Raw genomic sequence first — 24,572 nt, 5'->3', positions numbered from 1 at the left:
CTGAAACATAAGTACTGTAGATAAGGCAGACTGGGTGAGAAATAAAAAAATCGCTGCCTTAGTTTGAACTCCTCTTCCTTACCTTGCTGGAATTCTGGTCCACGTTGAAGCTGGCCACGTTGTGCTCGGTGACCTGCTGCCCCATCTGGGAGATGATGTACTCGGCCAGCTTGGCGGCCATGAAGGATTTGCCGGTGCCGCTGGGTCCTGAGAGGATGATGCGACGATGCTCCATCAACAGGTTGAGGTACCGCTGGATGATGGGCTTCGGAATCAGCGTGTCGAAAACCAGGCTGTCTATGCTGTTCTCCCTCACACCTAGGAAGAGGAAGGAAGGAAAGGAGGGAGGGAATATGATGGATAAGTTAATATTTATTTCTCTACTCTCTAACACATTCCTTGAGAACTCTGGTTTCTACATCAGCCGCAATCCTGAAATAGAAACTCCTTTGTTTCCTTGCTGCTGTACCTTTGAGGTTGACCTTGATGATGTTGTTGTCGCCCACCAGGTAGCCGCAGGGCAGCAGCTCAGGCACTTCGGAGGAGTGGGAGCGAACCACCTCGCCCATCCTGTAGCAGACGATGCTGTCTGAGCTGAGACCCAGGCTGGTCAGAGGGTCCACCCGAAACACATACTCCTACAGGAAGGGAGCGATCAGAGGAACTATTGATCATGCTTAAATATAGACTGTAATGATGAAAACATTGTAAATACATGAATATAATAGCAGTATCAGAGCCGGTCTGCAGGAGTTTTTTTCATTTTTATTCACGTTGTGGTTTCCTCCGATGCACCTGCCACACATTCAGGTGGGCAGGGATTTTTTTTAAATATTTTTGTAGGTATATAATTCTTAAGATTAACTTCAGAAGATGAAAAAGGTATGCCTTCATCCACGGGTAGGATGTGGCATACAAAATCCAATTCTAGGCAATCAAGTGGAATAAAATGCCTCATAAATAAATATGGGCCTCTGTGCGGCTGGATGGATGGATACAGCATTTGTAATGAGAGCACATGCATTACTCTATTTTTTTTTTCAATTAGTTTCATCTCAAAATTGTATTTTAAATTAAATGAATGTGCAGTAATTCCAGTTAAACACATTTTTACAACAGGAACCTCATTGGAATGAAACCAGCATTAAAGAGGACCTATTATGTTTATTTTCAGGTTCATACTTGTATTTGGAGTTTTTACTAGAAACATGTTTACATGCTGTAAAAAACACTTGAGTTGAGTTTGGTCAACTGAACCAAACTCTTAAGACTCCGATCTAACTAGGTTTGTTTGAGGGCATGCCAAACTAGCCGCGAAGCAAAATGTGTTACTTGGTGACATCATCACGTTACGGAAGAAAAGGACTTCAATCGAGGCGTTTCAGGAAGTTCAGGAGCAGCGTTTCAGTGGAGGAGAGTAACTCCCTTTGGCGTGGACTTTGGGCTTTGTAACTTTGCAGACCTTTTACATGCACATAAAACTATATAACAACCTAAAGGAAGGGGGAAAAAAGCATAATAGGTCCTCTTTAATGTTATTATGTGTGTGCTATTCCTGCTCATATGACAAGTGTCAATGTGCCTAAATGCTGTGTTTACCTTGAAGAGGCGTCGGATGACCCCATCCAGGACGTCCCACTTGGTTTTCCCACTCACACCTATAGACCCGATCAGGTACGCGTGGCTTTGTTTACCCTGAAGAGTGGTCAAACGGATCAAAACAACAAGAGTCAGAATTTTTTTTCAGTGGTTTTTAGCAAGAAGAAATAGAAATGATGTCACTCTTCATCCACTAACCTTGGTGGTATACTGCCCACTGCTGATGGTAACCACTATTCGCACACTCCGGCCCTCTTTGCGTAGGTTGCCCTCGTAGCCGTCATCTAGCAGAATATCTGAAAACACACAACTTTCTGTCAGAGCCGTGATTCATTAGAAAACAAACTTTCACTCTGCCCCGCTGGCAAATTAGAGCTGGAAACGGACAAACAGACTCCAAAGTAAAAGATAGCTAATGGGTTTTCTTTCATGTGATAATTACTTTTGCATTTAATCAATGTTTTCATACAGAGAGTTTTCTAGCGAGTGCACAGAATGATAATGTAAGAACGACTGTGTCAGGAAATTAAATAGAGTACAATCTAGGGGGAGGGACACAAAGAATTCAATCATTCAAAATTAGGTTTATTTGAGGTTTTTGTTGAGTTGAACATGTAGTCGGTAAGAGTCTGTTTTGGCTTTCTATGTATGCACATGGAAGGGCAAGGAGGTGTGCTCTCCTTGCCTTATGCTTTCACGTAGGCGCGTGGATCCACGTAGGCACGCGGATGTGCAGCGTGATCCCAGAACAGAGCCATACCGCCAAATATATACATATATATATTACTGCAAATGGTAATAAAGTTTTTCTTTGACTAAAGTGGTCCTGACTGAAACAACTCTCTCTTCATTCCCATTTTCCCAGACTCCATTTTCGGAGAGGGAAGGAGGTACTTTGTATTCGGCTGGCTTCCCTTAGCTGAGGGCTCTGTGTTGGGGCGATAACGGCCCGTTGGCCCACTCGTCTTCCCACGCGTCACTGCTCTCGGCTCATCCCTCCATCAATTAATGAGGGCCCGAGTCCTCGGAGAGCGCCCGCGCCTTCTATGTTAATTACAGGACAAGTGAGAGGGACAGAACTCTTTCACTTCTCCAACGGAGCCGGCCTGGAGAGATTTTGTGTGTGTGTGTAACGGGCTCCTGCTGCGTTGCCAGCCCTCGCAGCAGAGAGAGCAGCTATTTCATCATTTCATGCAGCTACTCCGGATCATTTCTCTCCGCAAACACAATTCTCTCAAATTTATCGAGGCAAGTGTGGAGAGAGCTAATCCAACTTGATGCCACGGAGAAAAAAAAAAAAATCTGCCCTGAGAGCTGCTGCAGACCGTTAAAGTGTGTCCTACAGCTTAACTAGACAAAAGAACATGGCGCTGACAACGCCAGAACTTGGAGGTTTCATTCTGATTAGCTGAATACACCTGCCAACAGTTTAGAAATAAAAAAAAAAAAGAACTTATCCTTCTAAAGACTAAAAAACATTTCTGTTTTCTGTTGAACACTCAGTCCTGATTGGCAGGTGAAAGCATTCCAAGATGTATTATTTTTAGGGCTGTCAGAGTTTACGTGATAATAACGCCACTAATTTCTTTAATGCAATCAATCTGTCGGAAGTTGTAGCAGGCTCAGTTTTAAAGCTAGAGAGAAGATACTGGTATCATATGAAACTGTAAAGTCTAAGGAATCCATCGGTACCAACTACGTCAAACTAGCTCATCACAAAGGAGGCTAAATAACGCTCCAACTTTACGCTAAATTTTAGCGAGGAAAAACTGTCATTGCCATTTTCAAAGGGGTCCCTTGACCTCTGACCTCCAGATATGTGAATGTAAATGGGTTCTATGGGTACCCACGAGTCTCTCCTTTACAGGCATGCCCACTTTATGATAATCACATGCAGTTTTGGGGGCAAGCCATAGTCAAGTCAGCACACTGACACACTGACAGCTGTTGTTGCCTGTTGGGCTGCAGTTTGCCATGTTATGATTTGAGCATATTGTTTTATGCTAAATGCAGTACCTGTGAGGGTTTCTGGACAATATCTGTCATTGTTCTGTGTTGTTAATTGATTTCCAATAATAAATATATACATACATTTTCATAAAGCAGCATATTTGTCCACTCCCATGTTGATAAGAGTATTAAATACTTGACAAATCTCCCTTTAAGGTACATTTTGAACAGATAAAAAATGTGCGATTAATCAAGATTAACTATGGACAATCATGCAATTAATCGCGATTAAATATTTTAATCAATTGGCAGCCCTAATTATTATTTTGACCATTTCCCTCACTTCCACCACTCTCACTCTCACTCTCCACACTTCTCTCAACTCTCAAGAAACACCTGCAGGCTACTGACGCTGATTTAGACACAAACACTTCACGGTGCTGACGCTGAACTGACCTGACATGATGGTGTCCGTGATGTTGAGGTTGTTGAGCGACAGCCCCAGGGACTGACGCGAGGAGGACGAGGACGTGCTGGAGGTCTCGGAGGGCGGCCGGGCCGTCTTGAGTGGCGTGGCCGTCGGCGTGGCGTTGCCGCTGGACTTGAGGCGATCGTTCTCTGCTTTCAGCGTCTCGATCTCATTCTGTTCATTGAGAAAAGAATGAAAACTGCATTCAAAGACTCTGAATAATAGTTGTTCTGCATTCAGGCCGGCCACCGTTGTTATTCTGAATCAGTATTATTGGAATCATGGGCTGTAAGCAGCGTTCTGATCTTCAAGGCTCTCTTTGTACTGAAGGTTACGTCTCAGATAAGGAGCCTTACATGATCCCCAGATCTGAGAGGAGACTATAGGCTTCTACAGAGAGAGGCAAATCCACATCCACAAAGACCCACTTAACAGTGGAGACATCCATGGTGCTATTCTTTGAACGTGCGCTTCCTTTTAAGAATATGAAATGAAGATTATTCTGTGAACGGATGGGGTGGCGTCTCATTGAGATACATCAATGGGAATGATATAAATAAAGTCAAATGTGTGCATCTGCAGGGGAGAAAACTTCACGTTGTATCTTTTTATTTCATGGGGCAATTAAACTATTTTATTCCACGTCTCCGGAGCGTGTTCACCTTGAAAGCTTCTTTAAATGACATTTATTAAATGCCAGTTTTGGACAGCATGCTGGCTCAGTGGGATAGCTGGAATGGTATCCTGTATGTTCTGCTAGTTTTAGATTTTCTTGTGTTTCTCTTCCAAAAATGTTCAGACTTTCAATCTTAAAGTGGCAGTAGGCAGAATATATTTGGCATCATTGGGCAAGAATATCATCATAATCTTTCAGCATATTGTAATTCAAGTGTTCTGAGAGAGACTTCTGCACCTCCTCATGGCTCTGTTTTCAGGCTTTAGAAAAATCTAGCCCGTGACGGGCTAGATTTTCCAATCACAGGTCATTTCAGAGAGAGAGAGAGCGTTCCTATTGGCTGTTCATTCAACAGGAGGCAGCTGTCAACCACTCGCGATCAAACGGTCAAACTAGGCAGCGATGAGAAATAGGCATTACAGTAACAGAATATTAATTCATATTTGATCAGCGCTGCCTAGTTTGACCATTTGATCGGAGTTCTTGAGTGACTGACAGCTGCTCAGAGACGGCAAGGCTCCAGCTCGGCTCTGATTGGTTGTTCAACTCCGGTCTGTGAAATCTTGCAGATGCCGTTAGGAGCACCGGAGGACACGGAGGCACATGATTATTTTCAGATTACCTGTCTCATACCTGTCTTATTTAATCATATTTGCTCCAATTCTACGTACTCCAGCGTTAAAGGAATAGTTCTGTGGAGAATAAAGCAATATCAAGAACTACAATTTTTAAGCTAAACTGAACGAGTGCATAGATCTAGTAAGAGACGCTCTGTGTTAGTGTGTGTGTTTGTTTGTTGCCGTCAGCCCTCCTGCTGCCTCTCTAGAGCCCTGTCAGCCATCCGCTACCCCACTGAAGGCAGTATTAACTTCATAACTGCTAGTAGCTGTCATGCTCCAGTGCCTTCAGGGAGAAGCACACCACTTTAGCCCAAATAAATTGGACAGACGGAGTGAAGTTTTACCTTCGCAGAAAAAAGTAAACTGTACAACCAAAGGTATTTTTCTCTCCATGAGATGCCTCTATCTGGGCCTCTTGGTTCACGGAGGCGACAAAGATCACAGCGGGTCACATTTAGATTTGCACATGTATAACTAAATAATAACACACATACTGGATCATTTCAAAAGCCTGTATATAAAACTATTTAAAAAGATATTTTTTGCTACTAAATAGCTGTTTAAACTCAGTATTTGGGCACAGTTGTAGATAAAGATCAGGCTAATATTATGAGCATTACACATTTGTAGAATTAGATTCCAGTTGTGGCTGCGTAGAATTGTTTTGGACTCGTGTGATCTAAACACTTCCAATAACTCCAGAGTGCTGTTAAGTCCAAAAGTCAAAATTTATTGAAAAAAGATAGATGTAATCATTTCCAAAATTCGTTTTTATCTAAGAAAATATTCTGTTTCAAGCCATATTTGTTGGCGTTTAGCCTTTCAAAAACAACATTTTCAGAGCGTTGTAAAGTCCAAAGAGTCGAAATTTATTGAAAAAAAAATATTTGTAATCATTTCCAAAATTCACATGTTTTTATCGAACGAGAAATTCGACTTCAGTCCATATTTGATTTCCTTTCAAAAACAACATTTTCACTGCGGTCAAAAAAATCTATTTGCTCTCCAGCTTGCCGCACACAAAGGGAGGCACACACCTATATTAACGGAGCAGTCTCAAGCAGAAATTTAACAGTAACATTAATCAAATTGATTCATTATTATTCAATATTATTATTATTTATCAGCTTTTTCTTAGATATAAGTAGTTGGGGCTCAAGGAAAATAGGTTGGGAACCACTGTTTTAAAGAAAACTGGTGGCTTGTTACGGCCTATGAATTTGTCAAAAGACAGGTATAAATATGACTGATGTTACGACAGAATTTTTCATGTTGGCAAACAGAACTAAAGCCAATTTGACATTTTAAATTTGAGATCTTCATCACCGTGATCTCCTGATAAAAAGGGCAATTCTGCGCTCTGTTCTCAAACATAAATAGATGCCCACAGGGCAGCAAGCGCAAGCTTGACCTGCGTTTTAGCCGAGGCAGTAATCTCACCTGCATGCGGTTCATGGCCTCTCGGATCTGGTCCAGGTGGTGGGCGGAGCTGAGCGCCTCCAGGCGGATGTCCGTCAACTTGAGCTCCTTCTCCCTCAGCTCATTCTTCAGCAGGAGGATGGTCTCCGCCTCGGCTTCGGTGCATTCGCAGAGCCTGCAACCGGGATTACACACAGGGAGGAGGAAGTGGGTGGGCGGGGGTCACCTCGAGGGTTATACTAAACACACACACAATCTAGAGCGAGAAAATACACACTTAAAGGAAACAAGAGAGCTGGAGTTCAGAGGGAAGCTGGAGTCAGTGGTGGATACTGCACAACATGGAGGTGAAGGGAACTGAGACATTTGGGACAGCGAATCCACCCCCATTTACAATACTCCCCATCGAGGTCTGAATCAAATGTTTATCTGCCATTTTTGCACTGAATGAAGGAATAACCTTTTAGATCTGATGTCATTTCAATATATTTTACACATAAAACATTATGTGCATGGTAAATTGCAGAGTTGAAATTACACCGTAACTTCTGGCAGAGCCCTATTTTTCAGGGTAGGGAGAATACTGTACACACTACTGTACTGTACTTTGCTATTTTCATCTATCTTGGTTTGCATAAAAACACACAATTCAAATGATTAAGATTATTTAAAGGCAGGGTTGACGATGTTCTCCAGTAAACACTATTTATTATATTGGTTGAAATGGTCTTTACACCCCGACAGCGATCCATTACTGATGAGCTCTGAAAAAGGACCGGCAAAGAGGCGTCATCTGTAGCTGCTGTAATCCTGTAAAAACGTCTACCAATCACAGCCTCGAGGTCCGCTTGGAAAGAACCAATCAGATGCCTCCCTGCTCGTACTCTACCCTTGGCGTGCACCAGCCTGAACTCAAAGCGCGTCACCGCCGCACGTTTACTGGAGCCGCCCACCTGCTGCTAACAGGTAACTTTACTAACTCTCCTCCTGTTGATTTCACTGATTTGTTGGTCACAGTGTCGCATTATCAGGGAAGAAACAAGGTGCGTCCCCTCAGGTTTAGGAGTAGCAGCGCCACACTTTTAAGCGCTTTTTTTTTTTTCCGCCATAGCTCTGGTCCTACACAAACTGAAACATGATACAGCGTGCGTAACCGTCGTAAAGCATCAATACAGAGGATTCGATAGTCACGGAGGTATGTGATGCTAAGGTGGCGGATGGCCTGATGATTTCACCCGCCACTGCCAACAATTTATCAGCATTTGACGGGCGGCGGGTGCTACTTTCAGACGCTGCTCCCCATACAGGATATACAGATGATGCTGTGGTAGTAATCCCATCATCATGATTCAGTTATTTTCACAATAAACAGCCAGAGATCCGACACAATAACTAGAGTTCGATGCAAAGTCAAAAATCAACAAGAATCCGTCACACTCATCTCAAATCATCTCCTCAGATGCCACACTGCACAGCACATGTGCACACTCGCAGCACTTGCATGCTTGTTGGCAAAATGTCGCCACATGTTGTCCCTTCTGTAGTGACATAGAGCCGATTCGTTCTGGGGTGTGAACTCATCCTTTTCACCCTTCATTCAGCCTACTGCTACTTCTCGTGACGCTTCAGAGGTTCAGTTTGCAAACCAGAGAGAGAGATCATCACCTCCGACATGCCGAGATGTGAGAGAAAGTCACACCAACAAACAGCACTGCACACACACACACACACTCCCTGGGAGCATGCCTATTACCGAGATCTGTGCTTGTAGACCACGTGACCGTTTTGCCTTTTCTTTGGCGTCCAAATGGGGGAGGACTTGCTATCCCAAATGTAATTGCTACAGCAGGTTAAAGAAAAGGATGAACAGAGAGGTCGGAAAAGAAAGGCGAGACATTTGTGAAATCAAAACAAAAATAATAATAACAGTGAAAAGAATTTAGTTGATTTGTATGTAGTGATATATGCAAGTGTGTACGAGGGGAGAGAATTACCTGTGTGTATATATACAGTATATATATGTATGAGAGTGGATGCATGTGTAAAAACTCACTCTGTGGTGGAGGGCGAAGAATGCAGCGTGGCGATGCTGCCTTGCCTGTTGTCGTGCTGCAGCTTGGGCGAGGACGGCAGCGAGTCGGTCATCTCCTCCATCTCGTCGTGGGACGACTGGGATTTGGTTTTCTTCTTGCTGAACGCCTGCTTGAAGGAGCTACGCAACTGTAAGACAGAAGACACACAAAGATACAGAGGCGAAGATGGTCAATATCGCCGCACGCCGCTGACCTCTAAAATCACATCATGTCAGTATCCTAAGAGATGAGTTCTCTGGTGACATCACATCCTGCCAGATCAGGAAGTCACTGTGTTGTTTCCAAGCAATGGTCACTGGTCTGGTTTAGAGGTAAAGAGGGAGGCAAAAAGCGAGGTCGTAAGTAGAGATGGAAATGAGAGAAAGGGGAGGAAAGGGGGATCAGGCTTTGTAATGACCCTAAAGATTATGGCTGAACAGGCAATCAAAATGAAAAGGGGAGGAGGAAAAGGGAAGGGTTGCCGTATCCATGCCAACGTTTCCAGAAAAGGGAAAGAAGAGGTTGCTCTGAGGGGGGAAAAGGACGGGGAGGATGGAGAACAACCACAGCACACATACAGAAGACACTCATGTAGCCACTGACCTGAGCCGGGATGGAATCAGCCACCTGAAGACGCAGAACACACCCAACATTAAGCCACGCAAACACACACACCTGCTCGCTGTCAATGTGTCTGATTTACTGAGCACTGATGATGATGAAGATGATTCTATGATGATTACGTTCAGAGCATCCTAATAATCTTTTAATCGTTTTTTTATATGGTTTATTTAGTGCATTTTGTTTACAGTATATTATGTGGCACCAAACAAGCATATATGGTTATGAGCATGTAGTACACAATGTTGCATGAAATCAACAAGTCCCTGATCATGTTAAACAGAACACACAAACCAGCAGATTAGACTGTTATTAGGTCATTAAATAGGCATTATCAGTGGTTATAAGCTAGGGATGCTAATTTTGAAAAATGTTCTCAACCGATAACCGACCCTCGTTAACCGATTATTAACCGTTAACCGACAAGATTTGTGCCTCACATGCAGCGGTGCACCAGCTGCAGGAGCACAACAGATGTTCATTGATGGGAGTCTCCAGTTCATCGTCCGGGAGTGTTAATTTAGCAGCTACGATGTTGCGTGTAGTGTCGCGGACATGCAGCCACTTTCCCAGTAAAAGTCTCCAGCGCACGTTTAGTTTAGTTTAGCAGGTTGTCAGCTGTGTGTCTGCCCGGCGGAACTTTAGCGAGTGTCCAACAAACAGTGTGTGTATTTGTGCTACGTTAGCAGCTCTAGCATTGCCGGAGGCTTCGTGCTCGCCGCCGCCGCACACGTAGTCTGCGTAACTTTAGCGAGTTTCCAACAGACCGTGTGTGTGTTGGCGGTGAGTGTGAGGTTGTTGGTGGCGTTCTAGTTGTGAACGTAGGTGTAGCAGTATGTGTACAGTTTATGTGGGTCAGTAGGGGCCTGCTACACCCACTAGTAGGTTTTATCATTTAATCACATGGTAGATCACCATGAAAGAAGGAATAAAAGAAGACGACAGCGATCTCTAGGGACCGTGGTAATTATGACAGGAGCAGAAGCGTAAGTCAGTCAGACTGTCAGTGTTGCAGACTGGGCGACTTTCTCTCTAGATTTAGTAACTTTAGGAGCTAGTGCTGTAGCTACTTTCATTGGAAAAGAGTCCGAAACACTGGACCGGGTTATTTGGTTGGATCATTTTTCAAATTTTAGCGTACTCTTGCTGGTTTCTCAGCATCACCGACCCTACCTTTAAGGCTACTTTAGCAGGAAAGATGCTTGCCAGCACAAAGTCGCCGCCTCACTGAAGGGCACTCTACCTCCATTCATTATGCCGCCCTTCTTGTTAGCATGATCTGCTGCTTTCCTGCTCGCTCTTAACTCACTTCACCTCAGTTCACCTCTATCCGTGTCTCCTACCACGCGCGCACCGAGGCGGGATTTATTCAAATGAATAATTAATTGCTGCTTAAATAAGGGATTGATTTGTATTCATGACTTGAATTATTTTTGGGGGGTGTTCTCATTTAACATAGCAGGCCAGGGTGTCACTCTCAGTGGGCTGCATTTCATTTCAAGGGCAGGCGTTTTGCATTGCAGCAGAGAGCGAATATGGTGCTGGTGCTGGCTCTCTGCGCTCTTTGGCTGAGACGGAACTTCTAATATGTCATCTGTGTGACTCAGGGGGGGCTGCAAGCAAATAACAGCTCTCCAGCCAGGGACACTGAGCTGCTATTGTACAGTGGAGCAAAGAACAGAGAAACCAGAGAGAGGGACAGAGGAAGAGGAGAAAGCTTAATGCTTGTGTATGCGCATTTTTAGATAATATAGCTTTTTTTGCATTGATTTGTGGGACATAATCACGCTATATTGCAACCCCAAAGCAGGTGCGAGCACATCTTGGACACTTTAGCAAACTGTGAAGTTTGGTTTTTGTGCAAGATTTTGAGTCTTTCTAGACATTGAAACTTAACCGAGCCCAGTTGAGTAACTGAGGGATTAAGAGCCCTTCTCAAAAGCACTGTGGGAAGTGTCTCTTCTATCCAGACTTTCCTACTCGACTCACAGATTCAACCATCACTTCTCTGACCTCTCTGGGCAACCTATCGCCCTGGTTTCAAGCTAAGCTTCAGTATCCATGACGATAGTGGCCACTTTGCCTCTTTCGCCACCTAATTTGCATGCCGCTGTATATGAAATTCAAAATGCGTCTCCGACAATAATTGCAGGGCGGTTGACCCCTCTCACCGCTGGATGGTACCTGACACCATCTCCAGCACTGTAACCTAGCAACGGGGACATGATGGCAGACTGGGAATGCCGACAAAGCAAGAGGTGAATGACTTATGTTCCGCCTCGAACCTGGAAAATGTCCAAACACAAAAACCCTTTTGGATGGCGAAGGTAAGTGGTGACTTGATCACAAGCAGTGACTGAACATATTATTCACAAGCTGACTCACTTACACAGCTGCACTTTAACACCAGCTTCACAAAGGGATTAATGGAAATACAATCCATAGCAATAAATCAATGTAAATCCTTTTTAGTATATCTTATATACCTCATAAAATATGTATTGCCTTTTAGGGAAGAAATGATCGTACTACTTTTGATGTGGAGTTTTGAGTCGCGACCAAACTCCGTCATCCTGAGCTCTTGGATAGATCGAGCTATATTCATAATATTAAACGTATTCTACCTTTTCATTTTTCGAAGCTCTTTCAGTGGGTGCAACAGTAGCACGCTTTATAAGCTTTATTTCCTGCCTTCATTTATGTAAAGAAGACATTTAATCTTTTAATGCAAGCATATAGAGTATATTTGAACTAGATTAACGGCCACTGAATAATTCATACAGTATGTGTGTTTGAGTCTTTCAACACCAAATCCACCTCCTTAACAATGACTAGAAAACTAAATGTAAAAACATACATCTTCTGATGTCTGCTGCAACAGATCGAACAGGTTTGAGATGAAGATGCATGTGTTGCAAAGTAGCAGAGTGAGATTGTTGGGGAGTTATTTGCAAACTTATATTTCATATTTTCTGGCATTTTGTGCAGAAGAGCAGTTGAGCAAGGTCATGTCTGAGGATTACCACACAATGATTTCTTTAGTTTCTTCCACCTACCCAGCTCTTCTTCTTCTTCTTCTTGTCTTCGGCGTCCTTGCCCAGGCTGCCCATGCTGGAGTGACTGGCTGCGCTGTTGATGCTGGACATGCTTTCTGACGAGTGCTGCCGTCTGATCCGCAGGTCTGGAAATGACAGACAAAATCTTCCTTAGTGCGCTGAAAAGACTGGAAAGGCTGCAGTTTGCCATGTTATGATTTGAGCATATTTTTAATGTTAAATGCAGTACCTGTGAGGGTTTATGGACAATATCTGTCATTGTTTTGTGTTGTTATTTGATTTCCAATAATACATATATACATACATTTACATAAAGCAAGTATATTTATCCACTCCCATGTTGATAAGAGTATTAAATACTTGACAAATCTCCCTTTAAGGCACATTTTGAACAGATAAAAAATGTGCGATTAAACACGATTAACTATGGACAATCATGCGATTAATAGCGATTCAATATTTTAATCGATTGACAGTCCTAGTTTTTATATTAATACTATAACTTTAATGTTCAGCTATGTTGGCTTGAAACTTGGGTTGAATAAGCAGCTACGAGGAGGTTGGATACTTGAAAAGGTCATTTCAATAAATTGATTACACATCTGACTCAGGTTGTTTCTGTGACTAATCAAGGCTTTCTAAAACGGACCTATACAGCACAAACACTTCATTTATTAGAGGTTCGATTCCCCCCCAGGGCCAATCAGGCTAAACATGCATCCACTCATGAAACCCTCAAAATATCACGATTTAATGCTCCAACATCCTGGTTTCCTTCATTACCTTTGTGGAGGTGGTCAGGGCCGTTGAGCGCCACCTGGATGGCGGTCTGCGCGTCAGTGTTCTGGGTTTTCAGCCCCTCTATCGTCTCCCTCAACTCGACCAACTCAGACTCCTGGAGAGAGAGAGAGAGAGAGACAGCTGTTAAAACAAAGGATGACGCACCAAAAAAAAACTGCTTTTCGCTTGGCCGAATGTGCGGAGCTTAGTCACTGGACATAAACTCCTAAATTTGGCGTTGTCGGCAGGATATTTTGAAGAAGATAAGAGTCTCCCAGTGGATTTGTCCCAACCCTGGCACCACCTGCTGCTGCTTAGAATAAAAAAAAGCTCTACTCTGTTGAACCAACAGGATCAGATAGAAGGAGTCTCCTATTCTGGCATGCCTGAAACCCTGCTGAGGGCCGCAGATAGGGTTTCCGCTTTAATTAAAAGTTGGGACGGCCTTGTTTAACAAAGACATCCCACCAGATCCCAGTTTGCTTTAATTTATAGAGGATTAAAAAGCTGGCAGGGCTTGTCAGCACTCTGTATGTGTGTGTGAACAGAGGGACGTATTCATAATTTATGGTAGGGATATATCTTTGAGCATATTGCTGCTGCTGTGAGATCAGTGTTTCAGAGCAATTCGAGCTCTTCTGAAACGTCCTGTCGGTCAAAATGTCGACTCGTATGAAAGCGGAGAAAAAATAGAACCAGGAGCAGATAAATGCTGGAGGATTTCTGGTGAATACACTGGTTTCAAATGGGTTTTTGGGCCTTAGGTTCATGCAATATGCTGAATTCTTGCATGCCTGTGCAAAAACTGGGCACCTTTACCTCCCTGTAGATTTGCACTTTAAGTCAAACACCTTTGGTTAAGGTTAGGAGGGAAGTTAGAGAAAGATTCAGGCAAACTGCAATAAGAAAAACCTTTGGTGAAAAAAGAAAATGTCACTAGAAACCTTTCACATCGGTCAGGAACTGAACCTTTAAGATGAAAAAAATCCTTTAATGCGCAACCGCAGACCTCTAAATCCGTACGTTCCGCTGCGCTACTTCAATGTCAAACCGATGCCTGTTTCTAATCGTTCCTCCTCCCTGTAATCCCGTCGAGTTATGGAGTTCACATGCAGCATATTTCAAACTCAGGACTGAGCTCTTGTACCTTTTGTTCAGCGGTCATGGTGAGGCTCTGCAGGCGGCAGGTCATGTTGCTCAGGCTCTTCTCAAAGGCCGCCACCAGGTGAGCCTGCAGACACACAGAGACACAAATACATTATTCACCTGCTATACCTGTAGGGAAACAAGCGTTTTAGTTACCGTAAGATTTATTTTTCCATTAGGCAAATGATACCAACTATATTTAAAGGTGCAGTATGTAGGATATGGCGCCATCTAGTGGTGAGGCTGCAGACTGTAACCAACTGAAATTTCTCCTGTGTGCCAAGCATACTACAGTGGCCGACACGGAAATGTGAAAATGTAAATGGACCTATCTGGAGTGTTTGGTTTGTCCGTTCTGGGCTAGAAACATACGGCAGCAATGTGGTTTATACACATACATTTATACACAGTTTGGTCCGGTCTCTGTACAGATATGATGTACTATCGTAGCTCTGGGTGACCACAGACGGCTACAACATTTATTTCCTCTATTTGTGATTCAACAACATCAGAACGTCAGAGACGACAGGAGGAGAATCTCAACGTTGATAGGCTTTCGCGACACAGCGTCACACAAATTTCTCACTCCAGTTGAAATACTTCAATTCCTGCGAATATGCGAGCGTGTTCGCGTTGCGTCATTCGCATCACCCCGGCGCGAATTTGCGTCTATTCGCCTCTTTGCATTGACTTTGTATGTAATCGCTCTTGGTGTGAACACACCATAAGGTAACGAAAACCTATTTGCTTATTAATATTATATTACATTTCTGCCGATAGATCCCTCTAAATGTTACACACTGTTCCTTTAAAATGGCAGAACATTTAAATGTAGAACACGTCTCATTAGGTTATATTCTCTTAAGACTAGACCACACTGTCGACCATCATACCAAATGTGAAGTTCCTAAGTTCAATAGTTTCCGAATTCTGCTCTGGAAACGAAAGTGTGACATACGAATGGACGTAAAGACGGATGTAAGGACGGACGTAAGGACAGACACGACTACGTTGTCGCGGCGGTATAAAAATGACAACTACAAAACTCAAAACTGACCCAAATATGAATTTGGAGTCCTAGCCAGAGTAAAATAAGCTCAGTCAAAATGTACACTGCAATAAACACAAGTTATCATCAATATTCAAATCAAGTCCTCCTTTGAAGAAAAAGCCTGTACAGAGAATTAAAATGTTGGTCTGCTGGTTGGGGATGAAAGCTTTCAAGTGAGTTTCCGATTGAGCCAAAGACGAATGAGGAGCAGACGAGATGTGGGACGTCTGAAGGCTCTTACTGCGCCCTCCTGAAGAGGTTCCCTGTATCCTATAAAGAACTGCTGCTGAGATAACTAGCTTTAGAAAAAACAAAACAAAAACATGAAGCCCTTCACTTCTGAGTGACTCAGATTTCAAGGGCAAGTTCACACAAAGCATGTTCAGAACGACTTACTTGAACGGGGAGTTTGTTAGGAGAGTTTTATATAACGTCACAGTTGCATCTTATCGCTGTGAATTATGGATTTGAGCACGCTCCAAAGACTTCCTGGACTAATACCAGCATGAAAACAGTCTGGATATCACACAGGGGACGCAGATCAGTGACCTCCCTGACCTCATCTGTCACCTGGAGATGCAGAGGCGACGCGCTGAAGGATGGCGAACGTCACGCCATCTGCTCTGCTGAACCTCGTGTGTGTGATGTCTGCATGTGTATCTGGATTTACTTGTGCATGTGCTTTTTTGAATGTATGTTTATGTCTGAATGTCGCCTTATGTTCGCGGCTGTGTGTCCTCGTGCAAATCTGTAAAAATCGGTGTATATATATATTTCTATGTGCCAGCTCATCCTCTCATCCTGAGACACCTGTCAGGCCTGCTGTGTCACAGAGAGGTGGGCAGCGAGCCCAGACAATCTCTGCTTAACACAAACACACACATTATTATACATTCAAGGACTTTCATTTACTGAATTTAACAGCATTTAGTTCCCAAATGTGCAATCTAGCTCTGTCAAAATGGGAAAATTCATAATCTTACTATTCTTATGAGGACTTAAAGCGGCAGCAGGCAGAATGTTTTTGGCATAAAAATCCATAATAACCTTTCAGTATATTGTAATTCAAGTGTTCTGAGAGACTTCTGCACCTCCTCATAGCTCTGTTTTCAGGCTTTAAAAAATCTAGCCCGTGACAGGAGACTTTGGCCAATCACAGGTCATTTCAGAGAGAGAGAGCGTTCCTATTCTGCTTTAAGATCCTCATAAACCCAGAAACAAACACGCGGTAGCACCCTGAGCTGTCTCTTCCACTCCGTGTCTCTGGCTGAATCTACAAAGGTCTCGACCTTTTAGAAATGCCAACTGTTCCAACTCATCTCTCCAAACTCCACATCTCTTTCCAACTCCACCTGTGAGCTCCGACTCGACACCCCCCTCTCCCTCCTCTCTGCCCACCTGTCCTCCCCAAAGGAGGCGCCGATCACCCTGCCACGTGTCCCGTGGTGGCTGAACCATCTGTCCTGCTCCTCCCGGGACACGGCCCCAGACGCGGACACGCTTGCACCCCGAACCCCCGTTTTTCTGACCCCGAGGTCCGGGGTAGAGGTTGACGGTGGGCCAAACAAGTGAGCTGGACGAGGAGAAGTCATCGGTGTTAGTGCTGCCAGACGCCACTGATAAAGACGCGGACGACATCTCGAGGGAGAGGTTGTGTGTCAGTTGGAAGACGGACGACGCGCAGTCACGACTAGAGTGGTCTAAGCCAGCACCTGCTGCTGGGCTACCTTCTTTAAACACTACAGCATGAAGGGGAGGCAACCAATGGAAAGGAGGGGAGGGGATGAGAGAGAAAATGAGGAAGAAGAGCAGGCTGAGCAGAAAGGGAGAGGTGATAGGGTGACACAGTGAGTAGAAAGAGGAAAAAGACTGAGAGGAGGAGGAGGGGAGTCTGTGTGAACTCTTAAACCCGATTTAATATCAGTCCAGGCAGGAGAACGCATCCCCTTCACAGGCTGAGAGGTGGTACATACAGCATCTTATTCTTCTTAATCCCTTTGACAGGATGTTGGTTTTTACTAATTTTGCTCCGTCTGGATCAAATGCGACCAAAAACAAATACGCAGTTAATTAAAACGACATCAACGGGGGTGTTCTTAATCCGAGTCAGAGACACCCCCCCGTAATATTTTATTTAAGATCCAAATTCAATTTCCTGCACAAAAACAAACCCAGAAAATGATCATTATTATTATAATTATGTATGCAGCGGCAGCAAATGAGAGGAGATCAACATCAGATGACCTCAATCACTGAAAGATCTCCACCGTGGCTCTCTGATGGAAAGACAGGAGATGAAATGAATACGCATTCAACCATTACAAGTTAACATTAGGGCTGCATGATTCTGAAAACAAAAATATAATTTGTGATTATTTTGACTGATATTGCCATGGCGATATGATTTGGGATATGAGAGGGAATAATATTTTTTTATTATACATTTTTGATGTGTAGGCCAGGACATGCATCATCACAACATTTAATTTAGAACGGTATTTTGACACATATCTCACTTTTAACGAATATTGGGATTTGAACATTGCAGTAGGCCATATTTGCGATTTCAACAATCGTGTGCAGCCCTGGTTAACGACGACACCTGAGGCCGTTACGCAAATCTTTTCCCAACAAAATGCTCTCTCTCAACAACCGTATAATATATATATTGACATTATCAACTCTGGTTATTTTCAGGTTGAGAAAATTAGACCTTTGGTATCTGACACACTTTCTGAAACCACAAGATAAGGTCAAATAAGTTGAGGTCACAACCAAACTGAAATTACCTTTTAGCATACACACCATAACATATACAGTATTAAAGAAATTAGTTTTGTATAACATCACATTAAAGGCCTTTACACACCGGGGGCGTGACAAATGTGAAACACTCGCCTGCGAATACTATACGTCTAGAGCTTTTATTGTGAAAGGTAAAAACGGAGGGAGTGTATCTGGTCTGAGCTGCCTTTGTCAAAAGGTTGAAAGGAGTAATAAAGTTTGCCGTCTTGGATCGGACTACAGGGCCTCCGTGTTGTTGTTGTTTCATTAATATAGGCGCAACTCAACCATGGATGTATTAAGAGAACTGGATACAGCACTGGAGGCGGGGAAACGTTTATTCCTATGAAAGTTTCCTTTAACTAAAGGATGCAACACCTACCAACGTGTAGGTTTCCTGTACAAAGGAACGTTTGTCTATATCCGTTCAGGAATATTAATGACTAAACGATGTCTCTCACAGGTCTCAACACTCGAGAGTGTCTGGTTTGTGAGCCGTGGGTGGACAGCATGTCAGAGGCTGCCGAGGCTGATACGTATCCGTGGGGTCACACTCCCCACTGGGAGGATAAGACGAGCTTATAGCACCAGCACCGGCAAACCGCCACGCTGTCATGTGGATACAGTGTGATGCAGCTCCAGTACAACATGTTGTTTTCCTTCTTTAAATCCCCGAGCCGGTAACATGAGAGTGGGAGCTGTAAAGCACATGTGGGTGTTTTGCATATGGCTTGGCACAGGAGACTGGTAGCCTTTTTCAGCTGCTGTTTTGATGCTCAGTGACCTTGTTAATGGCCAGTGAAAACCAAACAACACATATGGCGAAACACTAGAGTCTTTTTTTTAAATGTTTTTGCTTCTCAAAGCTACGGCAACATATGTTATAAAATGTATGGAGCAAATTATTTGGCCCTTGCAGATGTAAACTGTGTTCTCGCCTGGCTATACTTGATTAGTTCTTCAATGTTTTTACTGCTTCGTAGTGTTGCAGCGTCTCTCTCTCGCTTGTTACAGGACGATGAGAATCCTGCCAGTGGGGTTTTGAAACCAGCTAGTATGAAATGCCGTATATAATTATGTTTTTACTGTACTATAACCTGTTGTCATTTACAGACTTGACACCAGTGACAGTGGCTTGTCTCTACAAACAAACATGGCTATTGTTAGTACTCACAGCTTGGGGTGTAACGATTCAATTTACTACATTGATGTATAGCTTTATATTCCTACGATCCAACTACATCGATAGTTACTCGGCAAGTTGTCCTTCACGGGAGACGTTTATTGATATAAATTTGAAACGCAAAAATCCATTGTATCGATACTAAGGATTTGCACCTTGTATTTAAGGACGACAAGCGTTATATGAAAGTGTTTTTTAGCACTTTTATTAGTAAAGAGTTGTTAAACGTTACTCCGATTCACTCTCTAAGCTTGCCAGCTCTGCCCTCTGCAGCGCGAGCACGCATCCATGGCGTGCATGTAGACGAACGGCGCACTGGACTCCTCGCTCTCTCACCCGGTTGCGACGTGGAGGGAGGCGGGCGGGCAACCGGTCTTTCAGGCGCTATCAACCCACTTGACGAGGGCGGCTCCACCCACAGGTGCTTTCCCCGTGCGCTGTCGTTTTTTCAAGTCCCTAAATCTAGAGAGTAAGTTGCCAAGTCGGCAACACTGAGAGCCCGTCCATTCAGGCCTCCCTCCAAAGCCACTCCCCTAAAATGATCATAAAGGACGTAATCAATCAACATGGCTATTGTTAGTACTCACAGCTGAAGACTACGGTGAATTATTCCACTCAGACTATACTCCAAATGTGAATCTCTATGTGAGATTTACCATGACCAAAACAAACCAAAAGTTTGTCTGACTGTCCCTACATAACTCCTCTTTTATAAAGTCATGTCTCCCTCTTCCATTCGTCAAGTTTCCCCGCCGTTTAGCCTTCAGTTTTCAGCTCCGCACAACTTAGTGATCAAAGCGTCAGACCGAAGCGAAGACCCCCGTCTGCCTCCACGCTTGATCAGGCACTCGGCGTCGAGGGCGGGGCGGCTGTGCCGAGCCGAGTCAGAGTCAGACGCTGGAGTTTGTCGATCTATCTGCATCTGAGCACAAAGACGGCTCCGTCTGGGGGGTTGGAGGTCTTCTGTATCTCACTCTTGTTTCACCCACGTATGACGCACTCCAAGTCTAGATTCACTTATCCTCATCTCCCTCGTTCTCTCTTTTTTCCCGCGCCCCGTCTATCTCTATTTGATTCTCTCTGCTTGGTTGGATTTGGAAAGTTCTCGCTGAAACCCCCACCGGCTGAGACAAAAAGCAAAGAGACAATCCGCGATAGATACACAAACACACACAAGAAAACATCCCATCTAAAGACACAAAAACACACACTAACAAAAAATCAAAAAGCCTAAAAACACGCACGGTGGCTTCAAACACAGAGGAAAGGAATTAGTGGGCGTCTCAAAGATTTGTATTCCTCCCAGAGCTTCGATAGGCAACGCTCCCCGTAAAAGCTCTCTGACAGCAGGTTATCATGCAAATGAGCCGGCTGTTTTTTGACGGCGTCTTTTCCAGGTAAACAAACTCACATTGGCAGACAGCTGAGACGTCAGGGTCGCCACCTTCTCCTGAGAGGCGTCCAGCTCCCGGCGCAGCTTTCTGATTTGCTGTTTCAGGTGAAGAAAGCAAAAGAGGTAAAGTTAACGCTTCCTGAAGAACGTAAAAGAGAAGAAGGACTCCCTTGTTGATAACTTTTGATGTAAAAACTGTGCAGTAACATGTGTGAATAAGACACTGGGGTAAAAAAGTGTGAACACAAAGTGTGGGGGGGATTACCGTGGAATTTTGGACTGTTTGGCCCTTGATTGAAAAGAGAAGAGTAACAAAAATTAACACTATGTTGCACGCCTCCATCAAACAGCATGTTAGTGATGTGGCTGCAGAGGAAAGGGGTTAGCACAGGCAGCCACAGCACGGGGTTTCTCATGGTTACACTTTGAGCAGCGAAGCAGAGATAGAGGTAAGTAATCCTGACATGGGTCAAGGAGCATATACCTGATATTGTTCCTTATATAATGAGTGCCAGATGTGTCAGTTTACCAAAGTGGACAACACAAGTACAAGAAAGTATGGACAATCACAAGAAAGGATTTGGTTTCTTTCACATTTCCAAATTATTCTTAATGTCAGAATTTTAGTTTGATGTTTATGTCTGTTTTTTTTTTGTTTTTTTTACATATAATCCATATGACAAAAGACATGTTTTCACACGGTTCATTGACAGTTTTGACATTTTAGATTTGGTTGCCAATCAATTCCTTTTCATGACTTCTTTTGATTGCCGTTTCTCATCCTCAGTGCCGACAATGCTTAGCCAAGTTGCCGTTGTGCCAACATAACAACAAACAAGTAAGTGGTGATAAATTCAAGTCATGTGTAGGTCACCTGTCTCAGGATCTGAAAGTAGAAAAATATCAAAATGTGAGTCAGTTTTGAAGGAAAAAATAACCAGAATTGGGTCAATGTATGTAGTTAGGGATGCACCGATACTGATGTTGGATATCGGGCCAACACTGACTCAAATAGCTGGATGGGGTATGTATGGGGCCGATGGGGCTGATCTATTCAATTTAATTCTATGTTTATATACTATATATAGGGCTGTCATAGGTTGTAGCGGGCTCAGTTTCAAAGCTAAGTGAGGGAAGATCCATGCATCATATGACACTAGAAAACCTAAGGAATTGGTACCAATCATGTCATACTAGCTAGTTGCAAAGGAGGTTAAATAACGCTCCAAATTTGCGCTAAATTTTGGCGAGGAAAAACTGTCATGGCCATTTTCAAAGTGGTCCCTTGACCTCTGACCTCCAGATATGTGAATGTAAATGGGTTCTCTGGGTACCCACGAGTCTCCCCTTTACAGACATGCCCACTTTATGATAATCACATGCAGTTTGGGGCAAGTCATAGTCAAGTCAGCACACTGACACACTGACAGCTGTTGTTGCCTGTTGGGCTGCAGTTTGCCATGTTATGATTTGAGCATATTGTTTTATGCTAAATGCAGTACCTGTGAGGGTTTCTGGACAATATTTGTCATTGTTTTGTGTTGTTAATTGATTTCCAATAATAAATATATGCATACATTTGCATAAAACAGCATATTTGCCCACTCCCATGTTGATAAGAGTATTACATACTTGACAAATCTCCCTTTAAGTTATACTTTGAACAGAAAAACTGTGCAATTAACTATAAACAATCATGCGATTAATTGCGACAGCCCTACTTACGAATAAAAGCATACAGCTTATTAATTAAACACTGGTATCGGATCGGTACTCGGTATCAGCCGACACTCAAATCCAAGGTATCGGTATCGGTGCATCCCTAACTGTAGTCCATCATTGTCAGTCTGTACTGCGTGAGCTGTCCTCAAATGCTAAACTCCACCCATCTGGCAGGATTAAAACAAACACCGCAGCAGTATTTGCCGTTACGGTTTGATCTGAACTTGGAAGTTAAAGCTCTAATGAGCAGAACAGAGACTCTAACAGATAATCAGGAAATCAAAGAAGAATCAGTGATAAACTGAACAGGATGGTTGAACAAAAACAAAAACAGAGCCAAAGGGCAGAGCATGCATTACATATGTATAGTGTCAGATTTTATAATGAGTAAATGATATAAGCTATGTAGCACAGTACGGCTGATGAAGAGGAAATTAATGCTAAATATTACTGATGTAAAAAAGCAATGCAACATAGTGTTAAACTGCTTTATTGTAGAACTTGATACCATTTTATCCATTTTGGCTATCATCCATAAAAGGCCAAATTTAGATGAGCAAATATCACTGTTTGTGCTTTGATTGACATAGACAGACTCTGATATATAGATGCAGTGCAACAGAAAGACACGCAAACGTAAAGACGTACAAATGCAAATCACCCGTGTCACTTCCCAGAATAAAAATGTAAACTAAACAGGATAAACTCCTTTTTTATCTTCCTCCGCACTTATTAACCCCCGCCAAGTATCTGCAGAGCTGCTCAGCGGCCAACAGTGCAGCACTTCACAGCTTTAAGGTTGTAAATGTCTTTAACTGTCTGAATGTGAAGCGGGAAGGTGCTAAAGAGAAAGCAGACATGCAGCCAGACGGAATATTATCCATCCTTACCTCTGAGTGTGCTTTCTCCTCCGTCTGCAAGGAAGAAGCATAACATAATTAACAACAAAAAAAGATCATTGGCTCTGTGTATTGTGTTCAATCAAGCATCTTATACATGCATTTTAATGTCAATGAAGAGGAATTATGATCACCACATAGCCGAAGAGGATAAATAAAATTAGATTAAAATAACAGAAAATATCGCTATCGCCATCGTTCATCCAAGCCTTTCCTCTGCAACTTGCAATTGGAAACAGGCGGAGGTGGGTGGTAATCGATTCTCCCCCCGAAAACAAATCTGTTGCCTCACTGAACATGAAGACTGGAACGCTGCCTGTGGTATTAGAAACCCAACACTTGCCCAGAGTCTTATCTGGCAAAGTTAGCAAGCATGCAGCGATGGGAAGTTATTTATTTTTTTGGTTCTACAGAAACAGAAGATAGAAATACTGGAAGAGAGTGTATGATATGAGATGCGATGCTACACTGCATCACCGGGAAGAGCTGGAAGGCTTTGATTTAACTCAGTGTTGTCGCATTTAAATAATCTATATTTAAACAGTCAATGTTTAAAATTACAATCTTGCTGTCCTCTTAGCTCACTGAGTCTCAAAACAATGAGTTGAGACTTTAAAGAGGACCTATTGGGTTTGTTTTCAGGTTCATACTTGTATTTTGGGTTTCTACTAAATCAATGTTTACATGCTTTAATGTTAAAAAAAACGCTTTACTTTCCTCATACCGGCTGTGTTGTAGTACCTCTTTTCACCCTCTGTCTGAAACGCTCCGTTTAGGCTCCTCCCCCCTTCTTAAAAGCCTAGTCTGCTCTGATTGGTCAGCTGGCCCACTCTGTGATTGGTCAACTGAACCAAACCCTTCGGACTTCGCTCCAACTCCGCTCTAACTAGCTTTGTTTGAGGGTTTGCCAAACCAGGTGTTATGCAAATGTGTTATTTGGTGACATCACCACGTTACGGAAGAAAAGTAAGGACTTCAATCGAGGCGTTTCAGGCAGTTTCTGTGTGGGGGAGTAATTCCCTTTGGCCTGGACTTTGGGCTTTGTAACTTTGCAGACCTTTTACATGCACAAAAAACTATATAACACAGTAAAGAAAAAGCATAGTAGGTCCTCTTTAAGGATTTCGGGGTG

The 24,572-nt window shown here is 43.2% G+C and overlaps 1 protein-coding gene across 13 annotated transcripts in view; it reads right to left on the bottom strand.

Annotated features, from left to right (window-relative positions):
• The window catches only part of nav3 (neuron navigator 3), a 227,489-nt gene that overhangs the window by 5,685 nt on the left and 197,232 nt on the right, over positions 1-24,572 (bottom strand). For 7 of the 13 annotated variants that reach the window (XM_037760193.1, XM_037760196.1, XM_037760201.1 and 4 more), the window contains 16 exons: positions 23,432-23,455; positions 21,694-21,705; positions 21,085-21,108; positions 20,838-20,915; positions 14,410-14,493; positions 13,266-13,377; positions 12,483-12,607; positions 9,409-9,432; positions 8,787-8,953; positions 8,487-8,573; positions 6,755-6,908; positions 4,006-4,192; positions 1,798-1,895; positions 1,600-1,695; positions 470-638; positions 83-318 (listed from right to left, as the gene is read on the bottom strand). In XM_037760193.1, coding sequence (XP_037616121.1) covers positions 83-318; positions 470-638; positions 1,600-1,695; positions 1,798-1,895; positions 4,006-4,192; positions 6,755-6,908; positions 8,487-8,573; positions 8,787-8,953; positions 9,409-9,432; positions 12,483-12,607; positions 13,266-13,377; positions 14,410-14,493; positions 20,838-20,915; positions 21,085-21,108; positions 21,694-21,705; positions 23,432-23,455 — 1,677 coding nt within the window. The remainder of the gene's footprint in view (positions 1-82; positions 319-469; positions 639-1,599; positions 1,696-1,797; positions 1,896-4,005; positions 4,193-6,754; positions 6,909-8,486; positions 8,574-8,786; positions 8,954-9,408; positions 9,433-12,482; positions 12,608-13,265; positions 13,378-14,409; positions 14,494-20,837; positions 20,916-21,084; positions 21,109-21,693; positions 21,706-23,431; positions 23,456-24,572) is intronic. The other 6 variants (XM_037760198.1, XM_037760195.1, XM_037760194.1 and 3 more) reach the window with 6 other exon arrangements.

This window comes from Sebastes umbrosus, chromosome 23, assembly GCF_015220745.1.
Source record: "Sebastes umbrosus isolate fSebUmb1 chromosome 23, fSebUmb1.pri, whole genome shotgun sequence".
Lineage (NCBI taxonomy): Eukaryota > Metazoa > Chordata > Actinopteri > Perciformes > Sebastidae > Sebastes > Sebastes umbrosus.
This window is presented reverse-complemented; position numbering and strand designations above follow the sequence as displayed.